The following is an 18,282-nucleotide window of genomic DNA, read 5'->3' as shown; positions in this document are numbered from 1 at the left end:
CTGATGCCAAATCTCAGTGTTGCCGATGCAAGGCGGTTCTTCCGCCTCTCGTACCCATGGGGGTAACGATAACAGATGCAAGAAGCATCAAATTTGCGAGAGAATGTCGATTCTTCGGAAAGCCCCAAAAATTGAACATTTTGAGCTCTTCAATTTTGCTCAATATTTATGGAGATCGCTAATTTTGGGAAGAGCCCTTAAATGCAAATTGTAGACCCTTCAATTTTGGCTTAGGAGGTCAATTTGGGCAAAACCCCTAAATTCCGAGCTTTTACTGGCTTCAATTTCTGATATAGGGGGAATTTTTGTAAAAGCCCCAATTTTTCTCTGTTGCTAAAGCTTCAATTTGATGCAGAGATGGAAAAATCAAAAAAAAACCCCAAATTTTTACCACAGGTGGATTTTTGTTGATGTGCAGGTACAGAAGGTGTGATGAATGCTGATGACGGGCTTTGACTGTGACGATGGTCCTGTAGAGCAACAGCACGTAATGGTGCGTGTTGGGAAGCCAGCAAACACAACAAAAAGCATTGTTACTGGGCGAGGACGGCACAAGCTTAGTTCAGTTGACTTCAGTTGGTGCACCTTGCTAGCTGGGTTGAGCTAGCACAGGTTGGAAGCCACTCAGCATGTGCAGCGTTGTGGCTGGCGAGGTAATCCTGGCTGGGAGTGGAGGAGCGGGTAGCGCAAAGAGAGTGTGGGCGCTCGTGGAGGTGATGCCAGGCTGCCAGCTGGCAAAGAGGTGCCGGTAGTGGGCATATAGAAATTATTCTGGCGTTGCATGGATTAGTTGCAGTTCTGGCAACTGGTCAGCCCCGATCTCTCACAGGCGGCAGAGCGGTACTGTTCTCCACCAGCGTGGGCGGTCAGCAGCCACAACAGTAGTTCTAGGTGCACAGCAGTTGATGAAGAGCAACAGCAGGAAGACCACCTCGCTCTGATACCAATTGTGGAAAGATTAGGGTTAGGGTTACCTGCACAGAACCAGCTATGGGGGATGAAAACGTTCAATCATGGCTACTGTGTGTGCAAAGTGAAGAGAGAGAGAGAGAGAGAGAGAGAGAGAAGCCCTAGAGAGAGAATATGATGTACGACTCAATTAGATTGATTGATAATAAACCTTGTTTCAAGTACATGCTTTTATAGGCTAGAAAGCCTATCTTTGACACATCACTTGAAAGGAGGCAATGACACTTGGCTAGGCTAATGACATCACTGCTTATGACATTCACACACAAAACCGCTATAAGAGGTTGTTCACACACACACAGTCACTTACATAAGTGAGTGTTCACAATTGATGGGTACACACACACACTCCGAAATACCCAACAGGCACTAGCACACCACCCGCTAAGTTCATATGGACAGACACTATTCACACCCTCCATAGCCAGTGGGAAAAGCTAGGAGGTGGCTCCGAGCGTATGCGAAATGTCGAGAGGCTTTTTTGCGGACTTGGAGCAGCAATCCTTTCATGAGGATTAGAGACATGGAGGTTACTTGGCATTACAGGCCACTTTTTGGCTCAAAAAAACAGCCCCCCCCCCCCCCAATTTCTATGAGATAACCTTCCTCCGAGAGCGGCCAGCCAGTGAGGAAGAGCCCCTCTGTCCCCATCTGTTTTTTCTTATCGCCCGTGCTTGAGACTGGACCATGTACTAAGCCATCCCGGCTGCATTTTGGTAGCTAATGGAAGGATCTTTTCTTTGGGAGGGGGGAGAGAGAGAGAGAGAGAGAGAGAAGAAGAAGAAGAAGAAGAAGAACGCTGTTTTAATGTCGTAGGAACAATCCCAAGAGACCTAAGAAGATCTATCCTGAGAGAGAGAGAGAGAGAGAGAGAGAGAGAGAGAGAGAGAAGCAAGATGGATACCTATACTCCTGTGTCCTATTACATTGCTGAACAGAAGCTCTATTTACAAAGCATGCCAAATCAGCTCAAGGCTGAAACTGATAGAATCTCTACTGAGAAATGCAATCTAATTTGCATCAGAAACTGTCTGCAGGGAAAATGCTGGCTGAGAAAGGAGAAAGAAACTTGCTGCTGAAATCGGCTGTGTTTAAGCATCTGCAGCTGCCAAAGGATGCTAAGGCTTCAATGGCACGAATGAAGAAATGAGAGGTGTGGGGAAGGCTCTTATAATCCCCATGCTTGCAAAGCTGTGCTTTGATTCTGGTTGGGCTGCTTCATAACATGCTTCTTCTCATGATACTGATTTTTTTTATACATACTAAGGTTTGAGCGTTAAAAGATCCAGCTAGAGTTCTTTTGAAGTGGAAATAGATGTTGTTCCTGTGCTGACAGTTTTTTTATTACACAGCTCAAGCGATCCAGCACTCCTGTAGGAGGACAGTGAGGGTCGTGCACTTCAGCTCGCTCACTTTTGATTACCACCACTACCGCTATCACAGCTGCTAAGGCACCCTGAATCCCCCAGAACCATATTGACCGGCGGTGAAAAATCATCATCAGCATCCCAGCCTAGCATGTCTGGCGGATGCGATGTAGCAAGGTCATTGACGGTTCAATCACCCCACCCAAGGAGACCATCCACTCTATCTGGACACACCTCATCCCCACCCTCCAGGCATGTTTGGAGAACTTGATGGGCGACTCTAAGCGCATGCAGCAGCGCCGGGCCATATTCTTTCACAGTTGGATCCTGGGACCCTTCCTCACTTAGGGACCGTGTATCACCTTGCATTACAGGCCCTTGTGTGGTTTTCTCCCCCTTCCTCCTCTGATGTAGCCTCCCTAAACGAGCAGCTAGCCATGAAGCGAGCCCACCCATCTTTCTGCTACATTGTACATGTTACCTCCTTGGAGAGTTGTAGTCCGCTCATGAGTGGACACTTCTTTTTCTTGGGGGCAAAAAAAACAAAATCTATTCGTATAATGTGATTGATCAGCTGTTTGGTAAATCAAGGTTGGGGCATCTAGGCTATAATGGAATGGTGGTGAGAGGAGCCATCTAGTAGTCCTGTGATACCACAAGTGACAAGCTCCACCCTTAGGGCTTTGGACAGTGAAAATGCCAAGGTGAGAGGTGATCTTTGAGAGAGTAGAACGGGGCCCTTACAGCAGTTTCTGTTACAAGAGAGAGGGGGGGGAAGGGTAGGGGGCAGTTGGGCATGTACTGCTGCAACTTCTGCACTTAACTTCTTTCTTCCATCCTCCTTGTCACCATGCATCTGAACAGCCTCAGGTTGATTTATTTCCCTCTGTGGCTTTGCTTTACGATCCACGCTTGTAGTTCTCGAAAGTGTAATCAGTCTTTTAAAACAAACTGTGTTTTCTCCTTTACTTGGCAACTTCGGCTTTGATGTACTTTTGAATGCGATTGAAGATGCAACACTTCTCAAAGGACATGAGAGGTCGACGGCTTAAACCTAAGAGGTCGGCGGCTACTGGAAAGCCTTAGCAGAAGTAAACAATGTGGAGAAAAGAATGAATTATACCCCGCACTTATTAGCCACTTGGAAGAAGCAGAAAGAAGATTTGCCCACGTACTATGAAAACTACGACAAGGCAGCAGTCCACCTCTATGAAAAGATCTAACAAAATTCTCTGGGCCACTCCCTCATAACAAAACAGCAAACTCAAACATGATACACCTGATACATACCTCACAGAGTTTTTGGAGACTTTCGTTGAGCAATTCCTGCAGAAAAAATCAGCCACTCCTCGTAATGCATGACCTTCAAGACCTGCCATTTCAGACAAATATTGGCCTCCACAAATAACTCTATTTGATGACACGGTAACCATGTGTAAGCTTACAAAACTAAGCCTCAAGGTGAGCATAAGCATGCTTAGATATGTGTGCACATCCTAGTTTACAATCTTCCATAGAAAACACTTCTTATTGAAAAATCCCTAGACAATTTACTTTAATTTTGTAACAATCATGCAACTGTATACCAACTGGCCTCATGAATAATATTTACTTCATATGAGGCAGATGTTGATTAGTAGTCCATTGTCAACAAAAGAATGATACCTTGTATGATGTATATATCATTTATCTACAAGGATACTGTTACAAGCCGAAACTTGGAGATAGAATCGTTAACTTGGTTAAGGGCAGAATTCAGCATTCATAATCCAAAATTTTGAGCGAGAGAGAGAGAAAGAAAGAAAGAAAGAAAGATTTTATTAACGTCTTCCAAAAGACTGAACTCGGCCTATGAGACAAATCGGAGTACCTGTATGGGGTATCCTCTGTCATCCCAACAAAATGAAAAAGTACTGAACAAAAAAGCTGAATCTGGGTGTGCAGGGGATGGAGCTCTACTACTAGGAGAATGCAAAGCTATATGCATGAAGTTCAGGATGGAGCTAGCTAGGTAGCATATCATGATTGTAGAAATGAAATGAAATGAGAGAGAGAGAGACATGCACAGAGAACACCAGATTGGGTCCCAATTAACCCTCTGAAGGGCCCCCACCGGTGAGAGTGTATCTGCTTTATTGCTGTAGATGTCAATATGGGACTGACTTGCCCTGATGGCCCACCAAGACTGCCCTTAGAAGTGCAGATGATACCTGAGACCAGGGCTGATCTGGCTGCCTCTGTGTGGCACTCTTCTGGACAGATCTGGGACTTGCGTTTTCTTCTGCACAGGTGGAAGAGATGTGTTTTCTTCCTGGATGCTGGTCGCCATGGTTCTTCACCTCAAAAGCTTGCAATTTTTTGTCTATGGGCTGCCTCTCGCATGCTCATGGGCCTGGGGGTTCTTACAAGAGAATCAGATGGCCGATGGGGACCTGGAACACCCTTTATATAGGGGTGGGGCTGCTTGTGGAGCTGGCCGACTAGAATGTAGGGCTGGCCAACTTGAGAGGAAAAGGCAAAAATGCCCTTTTGCTTGTGTTTGACACAATGGCCCCCTCTTGGTCCAAGCACCTAGGCATGGGACCCCCTAGAGTCCGTTGCCTCTCAAATGGGCTGACCATTGGGCTGTAAACAGCCCATAGCCCCTGAGCCTTCCATGTCCCTCAATCGGTGATGCTAGTTTCCAGTGACATGGGTTCACACACACTTGGCACACATCCAAACCTAGAGGGTTACATCCTTGTGCAGGACTAGCACGACTAACATGTGCGGGACCTGCACGACTCACTCTGACCGCCCCTAGGCGGTACACCGGCGACTCGTGACTAGACAAGGGCTCACAAGATGCTTGGTATCCGGCCTTAGACCTTGTACTTGTTCTGTATAGTCATGTCCATGGCAATCAAGTGCGGGATACATGTGACATCCCCTCCTACTTAGCTTGTGCAAAGCTGCATAACCTGCAGGTAGTCCGTCAATAAAGCCGTGTAGTACTAGAAGAACTCCGCGTTGAGCAAAACCACTTCGTGCATCCCCCCTCAATTCTCGAACTTGCAAGGTTCTGATACTTGTTATGGCCGAAGCCACGCTTGAAACGGTGGAGTACAATCTCTTCAGAGATCATGGGTTCTGCTTCATCAATCATGTCTGACTTTGGCTTGTCTTGAACTTTAGTTGGAAGTGGACCTACAACTTCAACCGATTGACGTAAAAAACGTCATACATGGTACATCTAGGCAGAAGTCAAAGCTTCAGGCAGACTTACTTGATTTTCATGCAATCAAAAACGGTCTAAAACTCCTAAAAGTTAACTTTGGGAAACCCTTGCCCACCTATTTCAATCTATGTTTCATGATTCGGAGATGCACCAATCAACTTCCCAAAATGTCACATCTTTCTCAACTTGTTGATGTCCTTAGTGTAGTTGTAGCATGCAACCAGTAGGATCGTGTAACGTACAACAAGGCCTTCTTTATACCTTTATGTTAGTGAGCATGAAGCAATCCATTTTAATCTTTATTCACAGGAGATAGGGCTATAGAGAGAATATGGAGTCCACACCAGAGTGGGTCCCAATCTACCCACCTAAGGGCCCCCTCCCGCAAGCAAGTGGTAATCTCATAACGAGAGAAGATCACCTCCGCACCTCAAGTTGTAAGAGCACTCACTGACAAAAGGTTAAATGCCAAATCTGGAATGTACAGAACATCAGAGAAGTACCTCTTGTCCTCGGAGGAGCGGAAGATGGGGATGGTGCCGCACTGGCACGGAAGAAGAATCACCCAAAGTAATCTCGCTTGTCCTAGCAATGAAGTCCTCGAACCAATCTCGATGGGGTGTCATGTGAGCAGTAGCACCGCTATCCACAATCCACCACCGCCGACTAAGAAGTCACAAGAGCAAGTACATGACGAGTACCTGCTAATAGAAGAATACCATCATCCTTCTTGGTCTGAGACACCACTGTAGAGGAAGAGTTCTTTGCCACAATAATGACACTCAATGTCCTTGTTTTTAGAAGATCTGCTTTTGTCTTTGCGTTTATCCTTGTTGTTATCCTTGGAGTTCTTGTCAGAACCCCCTTTCTCTTTCTTCTGTTGATTCTTCCCTTTATCTCATGCAACCAAAGCTCCATCAGAACCACCAGAGGTGCCAGTCCGCTCCTCAAAGCGAGACTCAATCTGCATAATGGAGGGGAGAACTTCCTCCCAAGTAGCTGGAACAGGACGAGGAGAAGAAACAAGAGCCTGAAAATAAGCATCAAATCTCTCTAGAAGCTTGGAGAGAAGCCGAATAGCCATATCCTCTGTAGAGATATCCTTGCCACAAACAACAAGCTCGTCCTGGAGATCTTTCATCTTATAGATGAAAGCAGATAAAGATGTAAAGGCAAAAATTAACAAGTTCATAAGCTGCTTTTCCAAAGCCAAAATCCGTCCAGGAGACTTAATCTTGATCAGAAAAGAGAAAACACGACGATCATTTGTCTGCCAAATATCAATCTGTGCCTGAGTCACACCACCGGAAGCAAGAGTGGGAGGGGTGGCATTGGCAGGTGTAACAAGCCAATCCCAGAGATCCACGCCACACAAGGCTAATTTCACCTTCACCTTCCACAAAGTGTAGTTGGAACCATCCAACTTTGCAGACTCCGAGAACATATGAAGTGTAGTCGAGGCAGCCATCACAAGAGCTTGGGCTCAATCTCAGAAGAATGCACAATCTCGGAAGGAGTGTCCACCATAGGTACCAAAAGCCACCAATCCTCAACTCAGAACCAAAAACTGCAAGAGACACCTGTAGGGAAGAAAACGCAGCAAGGTAGATGCTGCAGCCCTGAAAAGGAGCAGCCGACAGGTGAAGAAGGGAATCTCAAAGTCAAACCAGTGAGGGAAGACCTGAATCTGCAGTGGAGAGGCACCGAAAGAAGCCAGCTGACCAGCAGCAGAACTGAGAAGAAAACGCAGATTTGAAGGTGCTGAAAACTGACACAAATCTAGGGCAGAAAGTTAACGCTGACTGGGGCAGCAGATTAACGCTGAAACGGGAGTGATGATACCATGAATGAGTGCACAGAGCGGAAGCAAACAAGCACTAGAGTGTGCTGAGTAGAGAGTCCAAGAGAGAGAGAGAGATACTAAAATGATACAGTCCCAAGCAAGAGACAGGAAGAGTCTCATAAGTGAGGGAGCGAAAGGAAAGACTAGACTATGAGAAAAGTGAGAGGCCAGCCCACCTATTTATAGGTAAGAGGGGCTGGCCGACTGGACAAGAGAACCTGGCTGACTCAGAAAAAGGTACCCGACATGGGAAAAATCCCAGAAAAATGTGCAAAAATAGGATGGCCAGCCCACAATCAAGGGCCATGAAAAGGGATCAAACGGGACACCAAATATGAGCAAAAACTGGGGATGAATGTGCTAACAGGGAGGACACGGGCTGGCTTTGGAAATGCTCAAGAACAGGCAAATGTATTATGCATAAGTACTATTTGTGATGTAGATGAGCCATATTCATTTGAAGAGGCTCACGAGAATGAGCATTGGATGGAAGCCATGCAATCAGAGATGGATGCTATCCATAAGAACAACACTTGGGATTTGGTTGACTTGCCTCCAGGCAAGAAACCCACTAGCACAAAATGGGTGTACAAAGTCAATTGGAAATATAATGGTACTATTGATAGGTACAAGTCTTAACAACTATTAGATGCGTTGTTGCATTGGCTGCCCATCATGGATGGAAAGTGCATCAATTGGATATAAAAACAGCTTTTCTTAATAGGGACTTGCAGAAGAAGTTTATGTAAGTCAGCCTATTGGATTTGTGATGCATGGTCAAGAAGGCAAAGCGTGCTGCGTGAAAGCTCCGCAAAGCACTTCATGGTCTCAAACATTTTCCAAGAGCTTGGTATGAGAAAATTCATGCATACTTGACCAGCCAGGGATTCAACAATAGTCCAACTAAGAGCACCCTCTATGTCAAAGAGAATCATGGTATTTTGATTATGCTCATACTCTACGTGGATGACATGCTTTTGACTAGGAATCTCATTTCAAATGTCAGATTTGGGTCTATTGCACTATTACTGGGGCATACAATTTGTGCAGATGGATGAAGGCATTTTCATGCTTCAATCCAAATACATACAGAAACTCCTCCATAAGTTTGGCTTCAAAGATTGTAAGCCTATTTCTACACCTGTAGAACCCAGGCTCAAATTGAGCATGTATGATGCAAGAGAGCCTTATGACATGAGCCTGTATAGCCAGGCAGTGGGCTGCCTCTCATATACTTGTGCGATACATGCCCAGATATTCAGTTCTGTGTGTCCCACTCAAGCAAATTCATGCACAACCCAGGGACAAAGCAATGGCAAGATGTGAATCGCATTTTTGGCTATCTTCAAGGACAAAGCAATGGCAAGCTGTGAAACGCATTTTTCGCTATCTTCAGGGACAAAGCAATGGCAAGCTGTGAATCGCATTTTTCGCTATCTTCAAGGACAAAGCAATGGCAAGGTGTGTCCCAAGGACAAAGCAATGGCAAGCTATGAAATGCATTTTTCACTATCTTCAGGGCACTCTTGGATTGTTCTATCCCAAGGGAGGCAATTTGCAGCTCCATGCATTCAGTGATTCAGACTGGGCTGGTGATTATGACACTCGGCAATCTACCAATGGAAATTGTATTTTTATGGGCAATTCATGCATATCATGGTTAAGTAAAAAGCAATCCATTGTTGCCACATCCACCTATGAAGCTAAGTACACGGCAGCCTTCACTACTACGATAGATTGTGTATGGCTAAGAAGGTTACTTGCAGATCTTCGTGAGCGTCAACAGACACCCACTACCACTCTCACTGGCAGTCAGAGTTCTATGAACGTGGCACGGAATTCAGTTTTCCATGCTCGTACCAAGCACATAGAAATCAGTATGTCAGGGAGAGGCTTCATCCAGGGCAGATCACTTTGACCTACTGCCCTACACAGGACAATGTTGCATATCTGTTTACCAAGGCCTTGCCTCCAAAAAAGTTTGAAGCTTTCCGCACAACTTTAGGCTTACTCTTCTACAAGGAGTGATCTGCTACCTTGTGCAGGTTCACAACATCACTAAGGGGGGGATTTGAAGGAATCTTACAGATCTCACAGATTAGTAGTACTATGTGTGAACATGGGGCTTACCACGGGCACTTTTTCCCATTGGGTTTTTCCCACTGGACATCTAGTGTGAAAGGATACTACACTTTATATCTTGTCCATGTACTTCATTTTCTTATTACTTAATATACGTGCAAGTACTTCTCCCACTACTGCTCCCAAATCGCATTGCTTCCTGTGAGTGTGTGCTTCATTGCTATCCTTACCCTAACTCTAGCATCCAAGAGGGCCAACAAAGTTGGATGGCATTAGTGGCAAATGCTGGAGGTGTAGATGCCGTTGTAGTGGTGACTACTGTGGAGGCAGAGGTCTTGGAGCCTTGTACAGCCTGCCACTTGGTACAATATTTCTTACCATGCCCCACGGTGTGGCAGAAGAAACATCTATTCTCCCCCTTATACTGCATTTTCTTGAGGTATTCTGGAAATCTTTCTTGTTATCGTTGCTATTCTGAGCTCCATTCTCCCCTTGGGATGATGACTATTGGGTGGTGGATGGGTGTTGTTGGGGTTTGAAGTTAGCCTAGATATGCTTGGGCTTACCTCCGTTCAGCATCATTTCCTGACTCTGAGCGAGAGTGAGAGCCCTATCATATGACCGTGGCTCAAAATTACGTACAGTACACCTAATGTTAGTATCCAACCCTCTAATGAACTATTTCAATTCATCCTCCTTGGAGATACCTAGATATTGTGCTGACATGATAACTCTGTTAGAGTATGTCAATACAGGACACCCATTTTGGAAGAGTCTGTAAAACTCATCCTCAAGGTTGTCGTGTATTTTGGAGGTAGAAATCGTTTTTTGAGGTCGGACACAAAGGTGTCTCATACATATTGAGGAGCCCCTGTGATCAGGCCTATATGTAAACTCGACCGATGCTGCCACCAGGTAACCGGTTCGCTAGAGAGGTGAGGTGCTGCCAGGTGGACTCGATATTGAGAATCTGAAAGCTTAGTCAAAGGAAAATATGCTACAAGATGAATAAATTGCATACTGGCAACATGATCACACTTACCATCATACTTACTAAAATTTGGTTGAGCTTGTATGACAGTGGTGGTTGGAGTGGTGGAGGAACTCGGTCCTTGGTGTGCCAGTGTAGGGAGAAGAGACAGCATGTTTGCCTGCATGGCAGCTATCAATGTGTGTGTGTGGGTCTTGGGTCCTCTACCCAAGTCGTATTTGTGACCAATGTTGTGTGTGCGCTTTCCTCTTTGTGCTTTGAGTCAATTACCTTCAAAAAAATCCCTTATCAAAGTAAGGGGGTGATATTGTGATTGAAAACAATGTAGGACATGGACAACTAACTCCCAATGTTACCCCCGTGTTACCTTGGCCTCTGAGTCAAAGTTGGGGACAAGCTACATGAACCTCTGAGCCATGCTATTGAGCCTCTGAGCCATGCTATTGAGCCTCTGAGCCTATTGAGGCCAAGCTCACCAACCTCTAAGCCAAGTTACATGAGCCTCTAAGTTTGCAACTAGAACATGCCAAGTTCGGACCAAAGTTGGAGCATGTGTATTCCTGCCTAGTGAAAGTTCCTCATCACACTTCCACCATCGCTCCGAAGGGGGGTTTGTTGGGTATTTTGGAGTCTCGTGTGTGCGTGTCCACCTCATGTTTGTATGTGTCCCGCCATATGTTTGTACCCATGTTTGTATGCCCATCTTGTCAAGTGTGTATCCACTTATGTGTACATGTGTGAACCACCTCTCAGTGGGGTCACAATCATACCTAGATATTTGTGTGAGATGACGTAAGCAATGATGTCAAGAAGAGAATCTTTGTACTCAGAAAAGGTACATGTACTTCATTGAAAAATGTAACTAATACATCACATCATTTGAGTCGTGCAATTGTCCTAGTTTTCTCTCTCCTCTCTCTAACTCTTCTTATCGACTCCTACATAGTAGCCATGGCATTCACCTTCCAACCTCCATAGCTAAGCTAACCCTAACCCTCATGATTCCTTCAAAAGCCTATGATAGGGTGACCTCTGAATATTCTCCAAGTGGGTTAAGTGATAAATTATAACACCTAAGGCTTGAAAAGACCTACGTAGCTTGTGCCGGACATGTCCCTGGACTAGAGCTCACAATGGGGTCACGACATACAAGAAATAATTCTAAAAAGGTACTCGATCTATACAAGTATAGCACTAATGATGAGCCAGTGTGTCACATGGCATCTCAGTGCATGGGTGCATGTGAGAGTAGGCCTCATGTGCTTTGGCCAAGCGATCCTTGAAGAATTCCATATTTCCTCGTAAGAATCCGTGATGTGATTGGCATCAATAACGTGAGACATTGTCTGGTTTAAATGAGACAAGAGTCTGGACAAGCCTCCTAAAAGCAGCTTCGTATGGGATCCTACCAATAGATGAGGAAAACGAAACATTTATTGCAGCGTCGACCAACCGCAAAAAGATTTCCCACTGGACATAACACTTTCAGCACATCAGCACATCGAATACCAGTTGATTATAATCTCCGTGACATCTTTCCATGTTGCCTTGCTTGTTGTGGACATAACACTTCGGCATGCCGAATGCCAATTGATTATAGTCTCCGTTAGGCATTTGTTTGTGAGTGAAAGGCACTTGAACATTTCTATTTAGTACCAAAATTGTCAAGTAACGCTCGCCCATAATCAAGAACCAATGCAGACACGTAACTTCTTTTAGAAACAAGCAAGCCATCAAAATTCATGCCCAGATGGAGTCATGTTTTGATTGCGAGTGCAAGCCTCGATTCCATTTTGTGATAGCTTGAACTAGAAAGTCTCACTTTCTTTAACTGCTTTTTCAGCTCTGATGGAGCTGGGAAAGACAACAAATAACAGAGACGACAGCATTCTGTGCAGATGTTGAAAGACATGCAGAGGGGATCGTGACACATCAGCAGGCATACACAATGTAAATGATGATGGTGACAGGCCGGTACAGGAGATGTCAGCTTTGCTTTTTCTTGCAGCCGATTCCAGGGTCACAATATTTCTACACCTGTGTATTGAGAATGAACATGCATCATGTATTTACTACATTACATTGACATAGTAAGTGTAACAAGCTTCTAATTTTTCATTTTAGGGCAAATGGTATTGAGAGCCTGGTGTTCGGAGGCCATAATTGGCAAGAACCATGAACACAATATTCAATAATCTAACCTAAACCTTCGAGCCAAGGTGGTTAGAAACATAAGGCACATTATATACAACCAGTGTACGGTGCAAGTATGGAAAGTACTGATTGTGGTGAGGTTACAGGTATATTAGGTACATTGCTCAATTAAAAATGTATAAATATAAAATATGCTATTTTTGAAAGAGAGGTGCCGTGTGATGCCTGCAGTTTGCTGCCCTCTAACACCTCATCCATGCAAACAGGTATTCAAATGCACACTTGGTTACCAGTAACTTATCCTTTAACATTTTTTCCAAGTAAAGCAAGGCATAAATCAATATTCTATAAGGAAAAGATTCTGTGTCCAACCTTGATGTGGTGAAGAGCTGTGGTTTGCAGGATTGTCATGTTGGTGGTGTAGAGAAGAGCCATTGTTTAGAGGGTGAGCTCCATCCTTGCCATGATGGCATTGCAAGGAAGCTCCATTATGTGAACAGTGAGCTGCATCTCCAACATTTCCACCATGCTCTGACTGCAAAGAGGAACAATCTTCACGATGATGGGGACGCACAGAAGCTCCATTGTGTGGAGAGTAAGCTTCATCTCCCCCATGTTGGGAGTGCACAGCAGCTCCAGTTTTGCGAGGGTCCACACCAATTCTACTATGCTGGGGCTGCAAAGAGGCGCCATCTTCACCATGACAGGGCTGCAGGAAAACTCTATTATGTGGAAGTTGAGCTCCATCTCTCCCATGCTGGGGGTGCAGGGGAGGAGGTTGGACACCATTTTTGTCATTCTCCAGATGCAGAGGGGCAACTCCACGATCTCCACCACGTGGAGGGTGAGCTCCATCTCCACCGTTGCCATGCTGGGGCTGCATAGAGTCACCATCTTCACCATGATGGGGGACAACACCATTGGGTGGAGGGTGAGGTCCATCTACACCATGCTGGGGGTGCAGTGAAGCTCCATGATTGCCATGCTGGGGTTGCAGAGAGACGCCACCTCCACCATCTTTGCCATGATGGGGATGCAGAATAGCTCCATGGTGTGGAGACAGAGGTTGCACAGAAGCTTCATTGTGTGGCAGAAGGGCAGCAACATCTCCGCCATAGTGGGGCTGCAGGAGGGCACCATCTCCATCATGTTGGGAATGCAAAGAAGCTCCATTGTGTTGTTGAGAATGAGCTCCAGCTCTGCCATCCTGGGGCTGCAGAAAGGCGCCATTGAATGGAGGGTGAGCTTCATCTTTGCAGCGATAGCGCTGGATGCCATCATGTCCATGGCAATGGATGGCATCATCATGTTCATGACCGTGGATGCCGTCGTCTGCGATGCAAAGGGAGGAGAAGGCGTTAAGGTGAGAGGGGTCGACGGGGAGGAGGTGCAGGGAGAGCTGGATGTAGTCGGGATAGGCGGAGACGCGGGGAGGGGCGGAGTAGTCGAAGAGGAGGAGGGGGAGGGAAAGGCGGAGGGCGTGGCGGGAGGCGTCGTGGGTGGCGGTCCAGGTGCAACAGAGGGCAGGCGGGGCGGACAGAAGGGAGGCTGCGAGGCCCACACAGTCGCGGCCGGGCGGCAGCAGCGGGGAAGGGCGGAGGAGGAAGACGCGCAGCGTGTGCACGTGCGAGAGCAGCTCCATGCTGAAACTCCATGAGGACGACTCCTCGCTCTTCTCCACCATGGCTCACTCCAGCACAGGTGAGCTCGTTAATGTTTTATGGACAATACTAAAAGGTTTTGAAATATTATAAAGTTTATGACTAGAAATTAGGCACCCAAACATTTTTAATCAAACAAAAACACACATTTTCAACATTTGATTCGACCAGTTTTTCTTTCATTACTTATGAACGAGTTTGAGACGGAGATGTTGGCGCCCATGCCCTTCTATTTTTGGGAGGCTAATCTCGAAGATGCTAGCGCCGCCCTTGCCCTTCTATTTTTGGGAGGCTGATCTCTTATAAAAAGACTCAGAGACTAAGTCCTCCTTGCGGTGCAGAGAGAGAGAGAGAGAGAGAGAGAGAGAGAGAGGTATTAACGTCGGTAGAATGCAACACGAGGGCATATACGACCAATGGTGGGACTTGAACTCGGGTGGATCATGGCCTTTATAAGGTACGTGCATGGGGAGAGAGAGAAAGAGAGAAAGGTACATGCATGGGGAGAGAGAGATGGGGAAGGGGGGGTGTAATTTAAGTATGTATTAATTAATGCCACGTTAGTGGCATTAATTAATACATATCAAAATTTGTGTGAATATGCATAATACTAGTTTTGTAAGTCTAAACATTTAAACTATTTACTTCTATTCTAAAAGAGAAATTAACATGTATTTACTCCAAGGCATGCATTCCGAAATCACTATAAAAATATATTTTTTCCCTCTCTTTCTTCAACCTACCTCTAGTGGATCTTCTTCTCTTTCTCGCAAACCAGGCTCTAGCATCACCCTTTCTCTCAAGCTCTCAAGCATCACCCTTTCTCTCAACCCTCCTTACTCTCAAGCCTCCATGCGCTCCATCATCTCTCTCTCTCTCAACAGAGATCCTTGGTAAGTAACCCTTCTCTCTAACACAAGGATCCCCATCTAGGAATTTGCGGAAGATAATTTCTCGAGCAAAATAATTATTCAACCATTCAACTTAAGCTATTGCTATACAAATTCAACATAAACCAAGCTTTCAAATTTAACACATGAAAATACTTAGCTCTTGTATGATACAAATATTGGGTGCAATCTTCTCCCCTCACATGTGTGGTGCATTACATTGCCAAAATAGGCCATAGCCTCCCAAAATACAAAAGTTGTGCTTTTTCTTGCACGGCACTCTCTCTTTACCCAAAATAGAGAGCTCTTAAATATTAGATTACATGGGGCTAGGGGAAAGCTTTTAAGCTTTACAAAAAAACTATTTGCAAGTCTATGCTTCAAGTCTAAGCTCGTCGAAATAAATAAATAGGTGTACACAAGCTAACACAAACAAAGCTTGTCTAAAATTATATATATGCTTTGCAAAAATAATAGCTTGTGCACTTTCACCACAATTTTTTGAGTCCTCTTCACTTATAAAATATCCAACAATAAATTGGTAAACAAATATTCCATAGGCATACAAACCATCACTATACACATGTTCATCACGCGTAAATACTCCAAGAATCACCCTGCCATATAACTGTAATAAACAAGGAAGCCACAAGCATGTGTCAATGTGCTCCAAATGTATTAATATTTGGAATGGCATCACCCATGATATTAACATAATTTAGTATGATATAAAGATAATCCAGGCATCTCCCAATTATCTAAGAGGGTAGAATAATATTTTTAAGAGGGCTTAAAATACATTTTCATAACATTCCCTCTTACTTGAGTTTGCAATTGCCCTTAATTGTGGGTTTGTTGAAAAGAACATGGGATCTCAGGAAAGGCACGGTAATATTTCTCATGCACTTATCTCGCATCTTTATGAAGATGATTTTTAAAGGTCAACAAATATTTGATATATTGATTGCCAGTATGGATCATTGTAATCTGCTAGTCAATGATGGTATCTGGAATTAAAACTTCTTCCTCACTGGTGGATCCTCATACACAAGATGAATGGGACGTGATCCCTTAAAATGAATTATAAATATGCCAATGAGAAGATAATTCTTATTTGTGAGCAGCATCATTAATTTTGTGACTCACCTTAAAAGGTCCATAAAATCTTGAGGCGAGCTTAACAGCAGCAGCAGCAGGGAATTTTTCAACACTCTTAAGTCAACATTTCTCAATTCTCAAAAGTATATAATCTCCAATTTTGAAAGATATCGCTTTATGTTATAGTTAACGTATTGCTCCTATAAAGTATCTTACCTCACTCAAAATGCGACTAAAATTGATAGTGAATTGATCAGTAGCTTCGATTTTATGGGAAAGTTATATAGTTGGAATAGGCAAAGCTTTACCATACACGATCTCAAAAGATGCTCGACTAGTAGCCAAATAAGGAGTATTATTGTATGCAAACTACAAAAGATGAATGTACTTATCTCATGAACTAGGTTGTTGGGCAGCATAGGCTCTAAGTAGATCTAAGATATTGCTATTGGTAACCTAGGTCTATCCATTCATTTCCAAATGGAAAGCGATGGAGAAGTCTAACTAAGTGCTTAAGTTGGAGATAAGAGTGACCAAAATCTAGAGTTTCTATGAGAAACAATGACTTTTGGTAAACCATGATGCATAAAAATTTTCTTGATAAACATGATCGTAACTTTGCTAAGAAGTCAATGTTTTCTTATAAGGTAAGAAATAGGTTTGCTTAATAAGACTATCGACTATAGTCCAAATTATGTCATGACCGGATGTAGTTTGCAAACTCGTAATGAAGTCCATTGATATCTATTTCCAAGTATTATTAGGGATTGGGAGAGGTGTGAGAAGTCCTTGGGTCTTACCTTTAGAACTTGTAATTTTTTGATAAATAGAACATTCATTCACAAATTTTGCTACATCTTGTTTAAGGCCAAAAGAATTCTCTAAACACTAATTGTAAAGTAGCACAAACAGCACGATGACCCATGTATGCTGGTTGATGTATTTTCTCTAATACAAACTGTTTAAGATAAGGCCAAAAGAATTCTCTAAACACTAATTGTAAAGTAGCAGAAATAGCACGATGACCCATGTATGGTGGTTGATGTATTTTCTCTAATACAAACTGTTTGAAAGATAGTGTAACACACAATCTCTTATAAAAGAAGAGGTAACCATCATAATCACTAATAGGGTAGCCTGAGCACTAAGCTGGTTGACAAGAATTAAAAATGTCTTCTCCTTCTTCTTTATAGCTCTTTTAGCTTGAGTATGAGTTAAAAGAGGACCTAATTCACCCTTAGTCTAACACTAAAGATAAACTCCTTTATTATCTTTCATTAACCATATTGTATGAGTGTCATTATGACACGAGTAATCACTAATAGAGTAGCCTCAGCACTAAGCTAGTTGACAAGAATCATGACACGAGTAATCACTAATAGGATAGCCTGAGCACTGAGCTAGTTGACAAGAATGAAAAATGTCTTCTCCTTCTTCTTTATAGCTCTATCAGCTTGAGTATGAGTTAAAAGAGGACCTAATTCACCATTACTCTAACATTAAAGATAAACTTCTTTATTATCTTTCATTAACCATATTATATGAGTGTCATAATCAATTTGAGGGTTATGTTCATGTCTCCATGGCATTCATAATATGACATCAACACCTTGTAAAGGAGAAACTAAAAATATTCTCTTTTCTTTTAATGAGTTATTTTTTAATTCTATATCCTTAATCTCTTTAGTGCAATTATACTTAGTTCCTTGAAATCTAGCTCACTTTATAACTTTGGTGTGATGCCTTTTTGGAAATGAAATCATGAGAACTATCATCATTATGTAAAATAAAAATTTACTTTCTTTTTATTTTTCCTTGAATTCTCAACAAAGCATGAATAGGAACCTTCCCTTTATCCGAATTGTTAGGATTGGACCTCTTGCTTGAGTGAATCGTCATCATTATCTTCAATCATAGGTGCTTTCCTTTTATTTTTCCTTGAATTCTCAACAAAGCATGAATAGGAACCTTACCTTCATCCGAATAGTTACGATCGGAACTACCCTCTTG

At 43.6% G+C, this 18,282-nt stretch overlaps 1 protein-coding gene across 2 annotated transcripts in view; it reads right to left on the bottom strand.

Annotated features, from left to right (window-relative positions):
- The window catches only part of LOC147633795 (HECT-like ubiquitin-conjugating enzyme (E2)-binding protein), a 37,138-nt gene extending 22,779 nt beyond the window's left edge, over positions 1-14,359 (bottom strand). The window contains exons 1-2 of one of the 2 annotated variants that reach the window (XM_086804843.1): positions 12,996-14,359; positions 3,627-3,708 (exon numbers count right to left, since the gene is read on the bottom strand). In XM_086804843.1, the coding sequence (XP_086660969.1) occupies positions 3,627-3,708; positions 12,996-14,307 (1,394 nt within the window). In that variant the 5' untranslated portion in view covers positions 14,308-14,359. The remainder of the gene's footprint in view (positions 1-3,626; positions 3,709-12,995) is intronic. The other variant, XM_086804842.1, reaches the window with a different exon arrangement.
- Positions 14,360-18,282: the final 3,923 nt, after the last annotated feature.

Source organism: Cibotium barometz, chromosome 11, assembly GCF_041138505.1.
Source record: "Cibotium barometz isolate CiBa-2024 chromosome 11, ASM4113850v1, whole genome shotgun sequence".
In the NCBI taxonomy this organism is placed as follows: domain Eukaryota; kingdom Viridiplantae; phylum Streptophyta; class Polypodiopsida; order Cyatheales; family Cibotiaceae; genus Cibotium; species Cibotium barometz.
The sequence above is the reverse complement of the archived record's forward strand: the minus strand, read 5'-3'. Positions and strand labels throughout refer to the sequence as shown.